Source organism: Phocoena phocoena, chromosome 11, assembly GCF_963924675.1.
Source record: "Phocoena phocoena chromosome 11, mPhoPho1.1, whole genome shotgun sequence".
NCBI lineage: Eukaryota > Metazoa > Chordata > Mammalia > Artiodactyla > Phocoenidae > Phocoena > Phocoena phocoena.
Genome location: NC_089229.1, coordinates 3,443,438 through 3,460,655, shown reverse-complemented (window position 1 = coordinate 3,460,655; position 17,218 = coordinate 3,443,438). Strand labels below are relative to the sequence as shown.

Genomic DNA, 17,218 nt, shown 5'->3' with positions numbered 1-17,218 from the left:
AGACAGACTTGAAAATAGTAATGGGAACCACAGAGCTCTCAAGGAAACAGATTCAGGTACCAGCAGACTCTTATTTCTGGCTCTGATTTTTCCATTTCATGAAATTAGACTCAAACTACCAAGTTTAAATACATGTAAGATTGTAAATCAACTATACTTCAATTAAAAAATACATGTGAGAAATATAAAAAAACAGCGTTGTAACTAATCTAAGATACTCATGTTTAAAGATAACTTCAATTTAAAGAGCAGATTAAAAAAAAACAACTATTAGTGCACTGGTTAAAAGAGACACGCCTGAAATATAAGGAAACAGAAATGCTGAAAGGAGAAAGACAGAAAAAGGTGCATCACGTAGACACCAACGAAAAGAAAGCTGGTTTAGCTACATTAATATGAGACAAAGTAGACTTTAAGGCAAAAATAATTATGAGAGATAAAGAGGATTTTCATCATGATAACAGCCAATATTCCAGAAAGATAAAACAATTCTAAATTTGTATGTACCTAATAACGTAGCCTCCAAATCTCCACAAAGCAAAAACTGACTCTAAAAGGAGTAAGAGATAAGCCACAATCAACGTTGGAGATTTTTTGTTTTTGTTTTTGTTTCCTCTCACCGTTGTGGCCTCTCCCGTTGCGGAGCACAGGCTCCGGACGCGCAGGCTCAGCGGCCATGGCTCACGGGCCCAGCCGCTCCGCGGCATGTGGGATCTTCCCGGACCGGGGCACGAACCCGCGTCCCCTGCATCGGCGGGCGGACTCAACCACTGCGCCACCAGGGAAGCCCATGGTTGGAGATTTTTAACTCACCTCTCTCAGTAACTGAGCAAACAGACCCAAAAAATCAATAAAGATATAGAAAATTGGAATGCTACATGAACAAACGTCACCTACTTGACATATAGAGAACGCCACAGGAGACAACTGCAGTGCACACATTCTTTTCAAGTACAGGTAGAATATTCACAAAAATGACTAAATCTGGGCTCTAAAGCAAGTCTCAACACATCTCAAAGGTCTGAAATCATACCACGTATGTTCTCTGACCTGCAATTATGCTAGAAGCATCAAATGATTTACTAGAAAATGCCACCTGTTTGCTGAGAGGTGTACTTGTGAATACCCGATGGGTCAAAGAAGAAATCGTGATGGAAAATAGAAAATGTATTTAGCTGATGATAAAGACAATGCAACTAATAATGTACTTTGATTTTTCGCCTCAACTGAGAGTCAACTGAAGAGGATAAATTTTCACCTTTTTACATTTTGTTTCCTTTCATTCCACAGAAGTCTGAGTCAACTCATTAATTTCCCTGGCCATTCTCTTTCGCCGTCCTTGCTAACAAAACCCCGAAGCCAGCAGATCAACAATGAAATGACGGACGTCTACAAACCAAAGCAATGTCTGCAGAACGATCCCAGGACAGTGGCCGTTAACTACTTACCGCCTTAGCTCTGTCACCGGATTTAGGAGAGGTGTTTAACAGCAGCCAGGTTAGCCCACTTGACAATGAAGGTGGATTTAGGGCGCCTAAGAGCAATTACCCAAACTGTTTGGGCTGTAGGATGACTATGTACCTTGTCTGGCCTGCTGTGGAGGCCGGAACACCCAGACTGCTGCACCCAGAGCTCATGGGGCCTGCAAGAGGCCTGCATTCCAAAAACGCCATGTGAAAATAACCCGGAATACGCCTGTAATCCCCAGCTGACCAGCCTTTGGAAACTGCCCTGAGGCGGCCTGCTGGGTGGCCACTGGGGTCTGGTGGATCCCCCCGAGGCCACCACTCTTGCCACCCAGCCTTCCACAGGGAGGAGCTGGCCACAGTTCCTGGCAAAAGCCCTTCATTTTTGGATTAGCTGCCCATAACGTAATTCCTCAAACACTATGGGAGTTTGTGGCTTTGGGTGCTGTTCCACTGAAAGCGTACTTTTTTCCGACACGGACCCCACTGCCAATGACCACCTGCGAGCTCCCATTCATCACCTGAACCGGCCAATTTAATCTGTTCCAGCAGGGAAACCAGCACAGAGGAAAGTACCATCCCCGGGCGGAACGGTGCCTGCCAAGTTCTGGCCCAGAGCTGGCTTCTGGGACCGCCTGATAAACTGATAAAATTACTGGTTAATAAGGAATAAACGATGACGGCTGTAATTATCCCAGAGGCACACACTGCACCTTCACTGCAACCCAAACGGGCTGCGCTGGAGACACACCTGAGCAGTGATGCGGGGGAGGGGACAGGTGAGGGGGCAGGTGAGAGGTGAGGGACAGGTGAGGGGTGAGGGGGCAGGTGAGGGGTGAGGGGGCAGGTGAGGGGTGAGGGGCAGGTGAGGGGTGAGGGGGCAGGTGAGGGGTGAGGGGACAGGTGAGGGGTGAGGGGGCAGGTGAGGGGTGAGGGGCAGGTGAGGGGTGAGGGGCAGGTGAGGGACAGGTGAGGGGCAGGTGAGGGGTGAGGGGACAGGTGAGGGGTGAGGGGGCAGGTGAGGGGTGAGGGGACAGGTGAGGGGTGAGGGGCAGGTGAGGGACAGGTGAGGGGTGAGGGGACAGGTGAGGGGTGAGGGGGCAGGTGAGGGGTGAGGGGCAGGTGAGGGACAGGTGAGGGACAGGTGAGGGGTGAGGGGGCAGGTGAGGGGTGAGGGGGCAGGTGAGGGGTGAGGGGCAGGTGAGGGACAGGTGAGGGACAGGTGAGGGGTGAACGGGACAGGTGAGGGGTGAGGGGGCAGGTGAGGGGTGAGGGGACAGGTGAGGGGTGAGGGGGCAGGTGAGGGGTGAGGGGCAGGTGAGGGACAGGTGAGGGGCAGGTGAGGGGTGAGGGGGCAGGTGAGGGGTGAGGGGACAGGTGAGGGTGAGGGGCAGGTGAGGGGTGAGGGGAAGGTGAGGGGTGAGGGGACAGGTGAGGGGTGAGGGGACAGGTGAGGGGTGAGGAGGCAGGTGAGGGGTGAGGGGCAGGTGAGGGGCAGGTGAGGGACAGGTGAGGGGTGAGGGGACAGGTGAGGGGTGAGGGGGCAGGTGAGGGGTGAGGGGACAGGTGAGGGGTGGGGGGCAGGTGAGGGGTGAGGGGACAGGTGAGGGGTGGGGGGCAGGTGAGGGGTGAGGGGAAGGTGAGGGGTGAGGGGACAGGTGAGAGGTGAGGGGCAGGTGAGGGGTGAGGGGGCAGGTGAGGGGTGAGAGACAGGTTTGAGAAGAGATGGGGGTCCCCGCCTGGGCTCTGAGCCCCCAGCCCCCCCTAGGCAGGGTTAGTCAGGCCTCCCTGGAGCCCCGTCCCCACATCTCTGTTGCCAGGCATTGAGGTGGTCACCTCCCCGTCCTTCACACGGTGGACCAGCAGCGGGTGTGGGGAGACAGAAGACACCAGGCTCCCCGCGCATGCGTCGGGAAGGCTAGGCTTCGGGGCGGAGCTACGTGAGCCTCTGGCTGCATCACTCCGGTGCACACCTGCCCTGCGAGTGCCGGGAGTGGGACATGGACCTCACTCACCTGGAGATGGAGCCTGGAAGACACGCCCGCCGTGGCCTCCATCAGCACGCCATCCTCCTTCCTGGTTCGGAACATGAGCCCCAGGTACCAGGGCACGGAGATGGTGATGTCCAGGTCGCTCCAGGACACGACGCTTTCCCCGCTGAAGCGCTGGGGGTGGGGCATGACTGTGGACACAGACATGGGGACCTCCCCAAATCAGATGGGCCTCTGAGAATCTTTTTTAGCTGTAGGGGACGGGACAGGCCCCCAAGGAGGGGGAGGGAAGAAACCCTGGGCCTTTCTCATTCTAACTCAAAGGCCGGTCTCAGGCTTCCGTTTGTACAGCACTAGCCCTCTGAGTCCGGGAGCCGTGGGCTCTGCAAAAGCCCACCCCCCCACTAGGGACGCCGACCACCTTCCTGAGCAGTCAGGCTGAGGCCTGGGGGTTCTCAACCTCGGCCAGTGTACAGTAAGGGGCTCTCAGGCAGAGTGGGACAGCCCAGGACCCCCGGGCCCAGTGGAGGGGCCCTGTGTGCCTGGCCTATCTGTCCCACCCCACACCTGCCAGGTTGGGAGCCCAGGGGTCGTACGGAGGGTGGTCCCCTGGTGGGACCGCGTGAGCCTGCAGTGAACCCTGCGCACAGACCTCAGCCCTGCAGGCTGACCCGCCCCTCAGCCGGTGTCTGGGGTGGATTTCCAAGCCTAAGGCACACAGGCCACTGTGCCTCCGCTCCTGGTGACGGGCACAGAGAGGGGAAGGCTGCGGGCCAGACGAGGGCTCCCAGATGGTTTGGGGGGACCAGCAGCCTCATCCAATCTGTCACACTTGGAAAAACTGTGGATGCCAGACAGACCAGTAGGCAGGATGACGCTGGGTCAAACCAGCTTCATCACTTTGCCTCCAGAGTCCCGTGTATCACAGGCATCGGGGATGGACAGACATCTGGCCCAGCCCAGAATCTCACCCCAGTTCCCCCACGAGGGACAGCACGGTTATCACCACGGGTGTTAAACAGCACAGGGCCTGCCAGGTGGGGACCACCTTTGGGGGCGACTCAGCCCCGTGAGCGCCAGCATCTGTTTCCTGCTCTTACGAACCCAAACCCCAGCAGCTGTTTTCTCTGGCACAGCCGTAGCCGGACTCTCGGCCTCCACAACAGGAACTCCATGGGCGTGGACGGCCCCGCCGGCGCTGTGTCCACCCGGGCCTCTGCCCCTCCCTGTGACCTGAGCTTCCCGCACACGGTCATCAGCCGGGGCTGGGCCTAACCTGTCCACAGGGCCGGCACAAGCCCAGCCCACCTGCTGCCCGGAAAATAGACCTTCGGGGCCTTGAAAGGTGCCCAGTGCTTTGTGTCACAAAGAGTCGGGCCCTGGGACTTCCCTGGTGGTCCAGTGGCTAAGACTCTGCACTCCCAATGCAGGGGGCCCAGGTTCGATCCCTGGTCGGGATCCCACATGCTGCAACTAAAGATTCCGCATGCCGCAACTGAAAGACCCAGCACACGGCAACGAAGATCTTGTGTGCTCTCAACAAGACCTGACACAGCCAAATAAATAAATACATATTAAAAAAAACAAAAACGAAAAAGTGGGCCCTGGCCGGTAACTGTGTCCCGAGCAAGGACTGGGGATGTAATACTATTCCACGTCACGTGTCTCAGCTCCATCACTAACAGCCCTGGGCAGGTGGACCGCCCAGCACAGGTAAGCTGCCCGCTGGCTCCACCCCTTTCACCTGCACTGATGGAACGAACTTTGCTCTCCTCCAGAACGCTCTGTCACAGGTTCCACCTATTTCTGCTTCAATGACTCCTTAGAGAATCTCGGAAAAGCTGTGACCCCCCACCCCCCGAAAAAGTCACACTCGGACCCCCCAGTCCATCCTGTGGGGCACACGGGCCGAGGGGAGGAGCGTCTGACTTCCAAGGAGAGGCCGTGGGTTGCAGGCCAGTGAGCGGCTCCAGGCAGGACTTCTCCTGGCCGTTGACTCGCTAATGAGCTCCGGGCATCTCCAAGGTGGATCCGGGGAGCTCACCCAAGCTCATCTGGCCTCAATCTCCCCCTTTTGGTTTACCTTAAAGTGCATCAGTGATTTCTAAATGATGACAGTTATTTAACACTACACTGCTTCAAAATGAATGAATGAATCGTTTAAAACCTGCCAGTATCTACAGCTACAGGGGTGGGGTCAGGGGAGAGGCCCAGGCCTTGACGCTCACAACGCAGTCCAGCGGGGAAGCAGGCAGCTGGAGGAGCCCCTGGGATGCCGAGAAGGGGCATGGGGGCGCTGGCCCCGGGGAACTGGCCCTTCGGGCCTCAGGGTGCCCGTGAGGAGGCACACAGCCACCGGGAGGCCCCGCCAGGCCCCACCTCGCTTCTCTGACCCTCATGGACTCCCAACCTCACACTGGCCCTGCTCAGACGAGGGGCTGTGCCCTGCAGACCCGTCCAGGACCCCCAGCCTCTGCTCTAACATCACCCACCATGGTGCCCCCACCAGCCCGCTCCCCACCAGGACCCAGGCCTGGGGAAACACGTGCCACCAGAGGCTGGCGGCCCTGGGCACCCAGCACCCACTGCCCTGGGCCCTCACCTTGCTCGCAGTTCTTCCCGCCGAAGCGGAGCGGGCACTCACACAGGTACGTGTTCCAGCCGCTGACACAGGTGCCCCCGTTCTGACACCAGGTCCCATCGCAGAAGTTCCTCTGAGCAGCGCAGCCTGGAAACAGAGGGCATGGCGTGGTCTCAGAGTGGGAAACAGGAGCAGAGCGTGAGGCAGGGGGACTGCCCCTGTTTCCTAGCACTGACCCACATGCTGGGGAAACACCCCCTGTGGACACAGCCGGAGGCAAGGCGGGCAGGCCTGGGACTCTCGGGGGCTGTCAGAACCTAAGACCTGACATGGCATGGAATGCAGTGCCCATGTCCGGAGACCATGGGCCCCTAGGCCATCCCACCCTCTGGCTCGTGGGATCGTCTGGTGATCGGCTCAAGACCCTGGGGTTGCGTGTCCGGGTCAGCGGCAGGCCCGCCCACAGCTTCACCACCGCTCCAACGCCGCAGGACCCCAGACCCGAGAGCAGCTGGGAGCATATGGCTCAGTCCCCCAGGATGTGGAGGGGGCCCCTCCCGCGTGGCCGCCGCAGCCCCACGATTCCCCGACCATCCTGCCGTACCCGCCCTGGTGCCATTGTTGGCGATGAAGCTGGCCATGTCCACGTTCCTGCCGTCGATGGACAGGTTCCGCATGCAGCCCACAAACTGCCGGTTCTGCACCGGGAAGTCTTCGGGCAGGTTGGGGACGCCCCCCAGGAGCAGGGGGCCTGTCAGATCCAGGGACCTGTGGAGGCGACACCAACCTCTGGATGGCCGGGCGGCAAGCGCAGCCCCGACGCTGCCGTAACGTCCCAGGGGCCTCTGCCGCAGGGCACGCTCGTCATCCCGACCGTGAATAATCCAACGGGTGCAGGGGCCAGGGAAGCAGGCAGCCCGCAGGCCCAGACGCACGTGTCAGATCCTACTTCCGGTGCCACCACCGGCTCGCAGCCTCTCTGTCCCTTGTGTCAGATCCTGACCAACTGGAGGTTTTGGGTGACCGCCCGAGTCCTGACTGCTGGTCGGGCCAGTCCACACCAAAACAGGACGCCACCTTCCTCTGGCCTCTAATGGCCTTGAGGGGCGGTCACAGCAAACTAGAACCCTGGTTCTGCAGGAGCATTGGCATGGCCTTGGGCAAGGAGCTGAACCGCTCCAGGGCACAGCTGTCCCATCAGTAAGACGGACGCATCCCACCTGCATCACGGCTGCGGGGAATCCGATGACAAAGGTGTATTTCACACCAGATGCTCAGGATAGACCAGGTTCTCTGAACTGCAGACCAGGTTCTTCTAAGCTTATTAAACATCCCACCAAAACACAATTAGGGATGAGTCCGGCATGAACCTTTGCTCTGAGATTTGAAGCGGGCATTATAAACTTCCACGTCAGCATTTCTCTGACCTGAGTTAGGATGGGCCCTGGGGACCTCCAGATCCACATGGTGACATGGCCACTCTGATCTAATGGAGGCGATTACTGACTGAACACTGAATCACAGGGACCAGCCCTCACTGGAACAGTCAGGGATCCTGTGGAGACAGGGCTGGGGATGGCTTCTGGGGTCAGCAAGCCAGCCGTCACAACCCTGGGGATGGCCTGGCCACTACTTTGACAGATGATTCTAAGGGGACTTATTCTAGAAGGTTCTAATGTGTTGGAGGGAAGGAGAGGGAATGTGACCCCAGCCCAGACTGGGGCTGCCAGAGCACTGGGTCCAGAGTGCCCTGTGTCGGGGTCCTGACCTGGGCGACCCCTTTTGGAGTAGTGGCCATGGGGTGTGGACACCAGGGCCCATCTCCTGGGACACTCACTTTTTAGAGCCACTCTGAGTGCCCTGAGCGGCACAGCTGTAGTTCCCAACGAAGTTGCCAAAGCGCACGGCCACGGCCGTGTCACAGTCGTCCACGGTCACCACGGCCACCTTCTCTCCAGACGGCCCGTGGGGCAGGCCCAGGCGGCCGATGTTGGGCTGTGGGAAGAGAAAGCACGGAGCCGTCAGCATGTTCTCCCACCAGCGTCCCCGACTGATTCCCCAGCCCCTGCACACGCCCCCCGACCTGTGGAGGGTGAGAGGCCCCCTGGCCTCGCGTTGAATGAGTCCCCAAACCAGCTGTACTGGATTAACAGTGAGCCCCCCAAATTTATGTCCTTCCCAGAACCTCAGAATGTGACCTTATTTGGAAATAGGCGTCTTGCAGATGTAACTGTTTAGGATGAAGCCATATCGCAGTAGGATGGACCCTAATCCAACGTGACAGGTGTCCTTATAAGAAAGACACAGAGACAGACACAGGGAGACATCGTGGGACAACTGAGGCAGAGACTGGAGTGATGCTGCCACAGCCAAGGATGCCAGCGCCCCCAGAATCTGCACGAGACGAGAAGGATCCTTCCCTAGAGCCCTCGGGGAGCACAGCCCTGCAGACACCTTCATTTCAGAACTGGGAGAGAATACATTTCTGCTGTTTCAAGCCTCCCAGTTTGTGTATTGTTACAGCAGCCGACACCAAAGCCCCAGGACCCCTCCTTCTGAATACCTGATCCTGCCTGTGAGTCCAAGCACTGGCCGGACCATGTCCACGCACCTCCTCACCAGGTTCCCGCCTGCTCCGTGCTCCTGGGGTGCAGACTGCCCGGCCTGCAGACGGCCCCCTGCCTTCCCCCACCCAGCGTGGTGCCCCCCAACTGGGCCCGGAAGCTGGCGACCCCCGGTACTCACAGTCACTCACTCCTGGGCTCACGCCCTTCCTCACCCTGAGATGACCCTCCAGTCCCTTTTGCTGACCCGAGGTCGACCACCCTTTCTGCCCCCAGACCAAGCCCCCCTTCACCCCTCAGCTTCCCCCCTACGCCCGCCAGATGTCCCTGCGTTCTCAGGCACTCAGTCTCCCTGCCCAGGGCTGGTTACGAGAATCCCTCTGGGATCAGTGACACAGGGTGCAGCATGCCCACTTCTGGAAGAAGCAGGCTCCCCTCTTAAGGAGGCTGTGGTTCGCATCCAGGGATCGACCCCCTCTCCCCAGGCAACCCGCCTGTCGCGGGCATCCTTCTCTAGTCTCCTGGCTGCCCTTGGAGAACACCGAGCACATCCGCCCCGACGGCCCTCAGACCCCTTCTAGCAGTGGAGGTGCAGCCACGTAATGCGGGGTAGACTCAACGTTCCAGACGCTCAGCCAGGCCCCTGAACTTCCTTCCCCATCTGTACGACCTGGATAACAAGACCTGCATTCTGTGAGGTGGCCTGTTGGTGAACCCAGATGGTGCACGTGAAGGGCCACCAAGCCTCACCATCCGCACCCAACATGCAGTGGCCCCCTTCCTCCCCACGGAAAGAACACTTTCTCCCGGTCCCAGCAGGGCCGTCCCATCACCCATACAAACAAGGGCCTAGTGCCTCCACGTGACGGCTCTGGGGTCAGGTCGAGTTTATAGCTTGATGCAATTTGATGCTTCTTTATAATAATATTAGAAACGGGGAGGTGTAAAAACATAGGGAATTTAATTAAATCATCCTCAAGGTCTTTAAACAGGGAAATAACAACTGCACAATTCATTCCAAACCATCAGTTTTTCAATAGGAACAAGGAAGTATCCATTTGATTGAGGATCCCGGGCTGAAAGGCAGGACGTGGAGCTTTTGGTAACGAGAGCTCAGCCAGGAAGCCAAGTTGTGTGACTTCAGGAGGCCCCACTCACCCTGGCGGCATGCCCTGGAGTTGTGCAGTGCACAGCCCGCACCACCGTACCTGGCAACCCCAGCTGGGCCTTCTGCTCCCCCTTGGCCAACCATCTGACCTGGACAAGGCTATCACTATACCTCAGTCTCTCTGTGTACAGGATAAGGATTTAATGTTAGAATACCCATCCTCTCTGTGTTACAGGGACTTGGAGGGTGACATCAACATCAGACACAGGAGTCTCCCTCAAACCCTTCTCAGGTAAATCCGAGGGAGGCTTTTACCCTGCCTCCTGACATTCCAGCTCATGGATAATCCTTTCCATTTTCTTTTACGTCAGTTGACGAGATCACAAGGTCGGCCAAGCTATATCCTTAAAGATTTCACCTCTGGTTAAGCAACAGTTAGGTACGTATAAGAAATAATCTGTTTTCTCCCTCTGTAATAGCAGCCCACATTAGAGAACACGTCCAAGTGCTCGTATGGGATGCCTAAGTATTAGGTGCGATCCGGGCGAAAGAACCGTCCCTGAGCTGTGCGAGCCCCGTATTATCTTTACAACTTATCATTTACATTTTTGGGGATGGGTGTGAGCCTTCCAGAGGAAGGACATAAACGGCATTTATACTTGGGAGGCTTTACTGAAACGAAGCTGCTGTTTACATAACTGCAGTTGTTGTAAACGGTTCCTCACAGTCAACAGCTCAGAGCCATTCAGAGCCACGGGATTCAAGCAGAAGCAGCGAGGAAAATTGGAGGTGAAAGACAAAAAAAAAAAATCAGCATTTGTATTTAGAGCAGCACTTACTGACTTGAGACAGCCCACTGGTAAGACAGATTTCAGAATCTGGCGTTACTGCATTAAAGCAGCAAGTGTGACTTTCGGGAAAACAAACATCACCCAACGCCTGCTTCTTGATTCGTGCTCTCAGATCCACCAGCCATTGGGTCAAAAGAGACGGCCCTTTGGACCACAGAACCAAGCATTCTTAGAGTGAGAACCAGAAGTACCGGCAGGAGAGACGCACAGGGAGGTACTGGGGAGAAGGAACGACGCCCGAGGGCTGGTTTCTGGCTCCGCAGAGCACCCTGCCGCCCCACCCCTGCTCACGCTGCCCCTGAACGAGCTTAACCACATGCCAACTGTCCGCGTGTGGTCAGGATCACCAAGAGAACAAGAAGGGAGCACGGGCAAAGGCCGTAGGTAACAGGAAACAATGCTGCAGGTGACCCAGGATACACGGATGGGGGTCCTCAGAGAGATAACCAGGCCCACCACATGACCCAGGACCCCACTCCCAGAAACAGACCCCGAGAACTGAACACAGGGGCTCAAAAACCCGTAGCTAAAAGGTAAAACCACCCAAAAGTCCATCAACAAATGAAGGGGTAAACAGAATGTGGTAAATCCACTCAGCGGAACAGACCAGTATTCAGCCATAAAAAGGAATGAAATACTGGTTATTTCTACAATGTGGATGAACCTCCAAAACATCACGCCAAGTGAAAGAAGCCTGTCACAAAAGGTCACATGTTGTAACATCCAATTCATATAACGTGCCCAGAATAGGCAAATACACAGACAGAAAGTAGACGAGGGATTCCCAGGGGCCCGGGTGGTGGGGGAATTGGGAGGGACCGCTCATGGGCACAGAGGTTCCATTAGGGCGATGAAAGTGTCTCAGATCAACAGACAGAGGTGGTTGGTTGCACTAAATTATTCATTTTATGTGGTCCATTTTATGTGAATTTCACCTCAATAATAATAAAAAAAAAAATTGGATGGGCATCCACCATTCACAATTCCCCCGGCCACTTTCTACCTGGACATTTGAGAAACTCCTTCCCCAGTTTTATCTGTAAAATGGGGATAAACTACATCCCACTGCCTTCCTGTCAAGGCTCACAAGTACGAACAGGCAAAAAGAGCAGTGAACGTACTCCGTCAGGGTCGGGAGGTGTGCGTGTGAGGACACGGCCAGCCTGACTCGATGGGGGCGGGACGAAGACCCCAGCAGGTGTGTTTGATCTGGGTTCAGCTCATCTGGTTTTTTTTTCTGTTTGTTTGTGTTTTTTTTGTGGTACGCGGGCCTCTCACTGCTGTGGCCTCTCCCGTTGCGGAGCACAGGCTCCGGACGCGCAGGCTCAGCGGCCACGGCTCACGGGCCCAGCCGCTCCGCGGCACGTGGGATCCTCCCGGACCGGGGCATGAACCCATGTCCCCTGCATCGGCAGGCAGACTCTCAACCACTGCACCACCAGGGAAGCCCAGCTCATCTGTTTTTGATGAGGGAAGACAAAGCATAGCTGCATGGCCGGCAGGTGGGACGAAGGCCGGGCGGGAAAGGAATCAGGAGAATCGGGAGATGTGCACGGTGCGCGGCTCAGGTCCGCACGCCCATCCCGCGTGTCTGCAAGAGGGAAGGGATGTGAGCGCGCTGAGGGGGAGATCTGGGGCTGGTGACGAGGAGGCCCGTGAGGCTCTGTGGGCATGGGTGGGGAGGAAGGAAGAATAAAAAGCAAGACGAAATGAACTGCCCCTTCATATTTCTAAGATGAATTTTTAAGTTTGCACAAAAGAAGACAGCCCAGGAATAAAGGGGCCACATGGCAGTTATACGAGGATCGTCTCAATTCTCGAGTTAGAGGGGCACTGGGCACAGGACGAGCGAAGGCCCGAGTCCCTGTACCTCCCCATCCCGGCCGGGGGACCCCTGCCCCCACTCACCCCCAGCCCCGCCCTGCAGCAGCCCGGCGTGGACACCCAGGGGCCGAGCAAAGCCGGCACAAGATCCAAGAAATGGAGGCACAGGCCAGCCGGCAGGGCCCGCAGGTGGTGCCGTCGACACCGCTCCACGTGCACAGGCTGCCCTGAACAGAACCTGCCACGGGGCAGGCGGAATCGGGGCCACCGAGGACACACCCGCCATGCCCATCCCTGCCGCCACCTGAGAAAAACCCTGAAGGACCCTGTGTGTGCTTCGGGGGAACCAAAACAACAAGCTTTCTTTGCAAATCTGTGCAGATCTGGGTTCCTGGCTCTCGGCGAATCCACCCAAAGTCATCACTTGCGGGCCGGCCCTTTTTATTTCCCTCCAGCTTATTTCTACTCCCTGTGCAGCCCCTCTCCCGGCGTTTCCATTTAGAGGCTCCAGGGCAGCCCGTGGGGATTGTTTGTGAGCACAAAAGCGCTTGGTCCTTACGAAGCGCTCACATTTCTACAGCCTTTTAACCTTCTGCAGACAACTCCTCATCGGGGAGGCGGATTGGGGTTCAGTTTCAAATGCTGGAAGGAGGCGTAGGGGGGCCTCGAAACCAGACACCAGGAGGGGCAAGTCTTGGGAACAAAATGGATTCACACTCTATCAGAAATGATTAACCAACATTCGTATCAAAGAATTCACAGATGGCTGGGCTTCAGGAATGTCACAGAGTCCAAAGGCAGCCTTGAACGTGTACCATGAGGTTCGGACCCGCCGGGTGGGCTAGCTGAATGCAGCCCACGGGCTGACAGCCGCACCAAGAAATGTGGGTGAGACACCCCGCTGGTCCTGGCACAGAGGTGATGAGACCCTCCTCCGAAGCAGGCGTGGTGTCTCTCTGAAGCTAAGAGATAAGAGGAAAAGACATCCAGACACACAGGCTTCCAGGGTCCAAACCAAACTCCCAAGGAGCCCCTTCCACAAGGACTTTGCTGGAACTCAAACAGCAGATCAAGGTACTGCGTCCCCGGGGGCCCATGGCGCTCCCACTTGTGGGCAGGTCACAGGATGTTCTAGTGGACACTCTGACCCTCAGCTTCGCCGCCTGTAACACTCAGGGGTGAATCCCCTCCGGCTCCCCAGGCAGGCCGCGGCCTCTCTCAGACCCCTGCTTCCAGAACCCCCGCCCACTGATCAGGCCTCCACCAGGTGCTTTGGACGCCACGATGCAACAGATTTAAGTCCACATCTCTATTTTTTTTTTTTTTTTTTTGCGGCACGCGGGCCTCTCACTGCTGTGGCCTCTCCCGTTGGGGAGCACAGGATCCAGACGCGCAGGCCCAGTGGCCATGGCTCACGGGTCCAGCCGCTCCGCGGCACGTGGGATCTTCCCGGACCGGGGCACGAACCCGCATCCCCTGCATCGGCAGGTGGACTCTCAACCACTGTGCCACCAGGGAAGCCCAAGTCCACATTTCTTATGGGAAGGGATTCACCCCCAACGCCACCCAGGCAAGGAGCAGAGAAGGAGTGTAGGAAAGACAGATTAAGGGACGTGGCAGATTTTTCCTGACACTCCAACCAACTGCCAACCCCTCGCCCCTTCTGATTGTTCCGGGGGCACCTACATCTCAACTTGCCCTGCTCCCCCCGAATGAAGTGTCTGCAGCGAGGATCTCGCCTGCCTACTCGCACGGAATCCCAGGCCCCAGGACAGCACGTCACGGCGCGAGGAATGGGCGCCACCCACCCACATCGGGTTTACCTGCACCCCGATCTGCCACGCTGCAAAGGCTACACTGACCAGTCCGGCCCCTCCAGGGCAGTGGAACTGCCAGACAGCTTTGGAACTCGGCACAGGACTTGAAGTCTCCATATGGACAAAATGGCTTGTCCAACGGGAACCGGACTGCCCCTCGGTGTGGAGCTGCGGCAAGCCGCCCAGGGCTGGGAAGTGGTTCATCCCCTTGCCTGCATTTTCCGTGGGGGGTTGGGGCCTCTTCAGCAGCATCAAGAAGTCATTCCACGGCTTCCCTGGTGGCTCAGTGGTTAAGAATCTGCCTGCCAATGCAGGGGACATGGGTTCGAGCCCTGGTCCGGGAAGATCCCACATGCCACGGAGCAACTAAGCCTGTGCACCACAACTACTGAGCCTGCGCTCTAGAGCCCGTGAGCCACAACTACTGAGCCCGCGTGCCACAACTATTGAAGCCCACGCACCTAGAGCCTGTGCTCCGCAGCAAGAGAAGGCACCGCAGTGAGAAGCCCGCGCACCGCAACGAACAGTAGCCCCCGCTCGCCGCAACTAGAGAAAGCCCGCACGCAGCAACAAAGACCCAACACAGCCAAAAATAAATAAATAAATAAAATAAATGGGGGGAAAAAAGTCATTCCATGGGAAAAAATACTTGCAAACGATGAGACTGACAAGGGCTTAATTTCCAAAGTACACAGACAGCTCATACAACTCAATAGCAAAAAAACAAACCACCCAATCGAAAAATGGGCAGAAGACCTAAATAGGCATTTCTCCTAAGAAGACACACAGATGGCCAAGAGGCACATGAAAAGATGCTCAACATCGCTGATTATCAGAGAAATGCAAATCAAAACTACAGTGAGGTACCACCTCACACTGGTCAGAATGGCCATCATTAAAGAGTCTACAAATAGCAAATGCTGGAGAGGGTCCATATGATCCAGCAATCCCACTCCTGGGCATATATCCGGACAAAATTATCGTTCAAAAAGATACACGCGCCCCTATGTTCATAGCAGCACTATTCACAATAGCCAAGAAATGGAAGCAACCTAAGTGTCCATCAACAGAAAAATGGATAAAGAAGATGTGATACGTATATACGATGGAATACTACTCAGTCATGAAAAAGAATGAAATAATGCCATTTGCAGCAACGTGGATGCAACTAGAGATTACCATACTAAGAGAAGTGAGTCAGACAAAAAAAAACACCATATGATATCAATTATATGTGGGATCTAAAATATGACACAGATGAACCTATCTATGAAACAGAAACAGACTCACAGACATAAGAATAGACTTGTGGTTGCCAAGGGGGAGGGGGTTGGGGGAGGGATGAACTGGGAGTTTGGGGTTAGCAGGTGCAAACTATTATATATAGAACGGATGGACAGCAAGGTCCTCCTGTTTAGCACAGGGAAAACGATATTCAATGTCCTGGGATAAAAGATAACGGAAAAAATATGAAAAAGAATATATATGTATAACTGAATCACTTTGCTGTATGGCAGAAATTAAACACAACACTGTAAATCAACTATACTTCAGTAAAGTTTTTTTAAAAAAGAAGTCATTCCGCCATCTTCAGTCAATGAAATTGACAGAAGCCCAGAGTTCCCCCAGATTAAGCTGTAAACAGATTTATTTCTTGAGTTTAACATTAAGACTTAAGCCCAGGCCTTCTTGACCTTTTTCCTTTAAGACATGGGACACCTACATCCTAGGAGGGACACAGCAACTGCTTAGGGTGTGGGCAGCAAACCACTGCATGTAAGCCTGACCGGGCCACCAGGTGGGCCACTTACGGGCCCCCGGGTAGGGCAGACATCCCTGGCTGAGGGGGCAGGTGCTCCTCACTCCCCCCCGCCAGTGCCCTGGGGCAGGGGACGCACTGCTGAGCCGGGCAGCCTCTCCTAGAGAGCGGCTCAGTTCACAGCTCCCACCTCCAGGGTCATTTGGAAGAGTGGACCTGAGCCCCTTTGCAGAGTCCCTGCTGCTGGGCTGGCTGTCACACCAATGCGGGTGAGGGCCTAAGGCTGGCAGGGGACGGGGGACAGCAGTGTCCATAGCCTCCAAGGAGCATCACCTCCCAAAGGCCAAGAGGTCACATCCCGACCCCACTTAGGAAAGTCACATGACTCCCCCCGCCCCCCGCCAGATTCAGCTGTAATGTGGAGCAAAAACGGCACCTCCCTTGTGGGGTTAAATGCATACAGACGTGTGTGAGGGGAACATTCCATGAAGTTTGCTGCTGCCGTGTTACTGCTAAGAAAGACAGGAAGAAAGCCAAAATACACGCAAATGGCTATTCTCCCTGTATTTTTGCTGTCTTATTTTCCTATATTAAAAATACACAGTTCCTTTTTACATCTCTAAAGAACAAAGGAGCAATTAGCAGCCAGTGCGACACTGCATCTTCGTGGCAGCCTCAGCTCCTTCTCCAGGGCTCAAACACAGAGCCACCTGCAGCTCTAAGTCCTCCATGTGTTCAGTTATCCAAGAAAATACTGGCCTGTGGGGACGGACTCTTTTTATTTGGGGAGCGTTAAAAAGAAAATATTTTTAACAAGGGTCAGAACCAACTGGTCACCTTAAAACAAATCACAGCAGAGCCTGCTGTTCCTCAGGCAAGGAGGTTACCCAATTCCTGACAACTGGCCACAGGTCGAAGGAGGTGCTTTTCTGATGGTCGCATGATAGGCTCAGACATGGAAGAACCGAGGGCTGGGAGGCGGAGATCCACCGAGCGTTGTCTCTGTGCTCCGCACAGCATATAAATAAGCATCTCCTAACGGCCCCAGTGATCTCCGGGGGGATGAATTTTGCTCTGGAAAAGATCCATGAGGCAAGGTGCAAGCCCCTCACTGGGCCCGGCCCCTCACCAGACAAAGCTCTGGAGTCGGTGAAAGGGAGCCAGGAGCCCCTCAGCTGCTGTCCCTGCTGGGCTGGCCGTCGTTGTCAGGTCCCCTGTCTGTGGCCACCTGGCCAGGCAGGCTCCCCAGGTTTTCTG

At 55.7% G+C, this 17,218-nt stretch overlaps 1 protein-coding gene across 1 annotated transcript in view; it reads right to left on the bottom strand.

The window, feature by feature from the left end:
- The window catches only part of CELSR1 (cadherin EGF LAG seven-pass G-type receptor 1), a 147,200-nt gene that overhangs the window by 38,211 nt on the left and 91,771 nt on the right, over positions 1–17,218 (bottom strand). Inside the window, exons 6-9 of the mRNA XM_065887276.1 lie at positions 7,876–8,033; positions 6,643–6,806; positions 6,060–6,185; positions 3,482–3,648 (exon numbers count right to left, since the gene is read on the bottom strand). Coding sequence (XP_065743348.1) covers positions 3,482–3,648; positions 6,060–6,185; positions 6,643–6,806; positions 7,876–8,033 — 615 coding nt within the window. The remainder of the gene's footprint in view (positions 1–3,481; positions 3,649–6,059; positions 6,186–6,642; positions 6,807–7,875; positions 8,034–17,218) is intronic.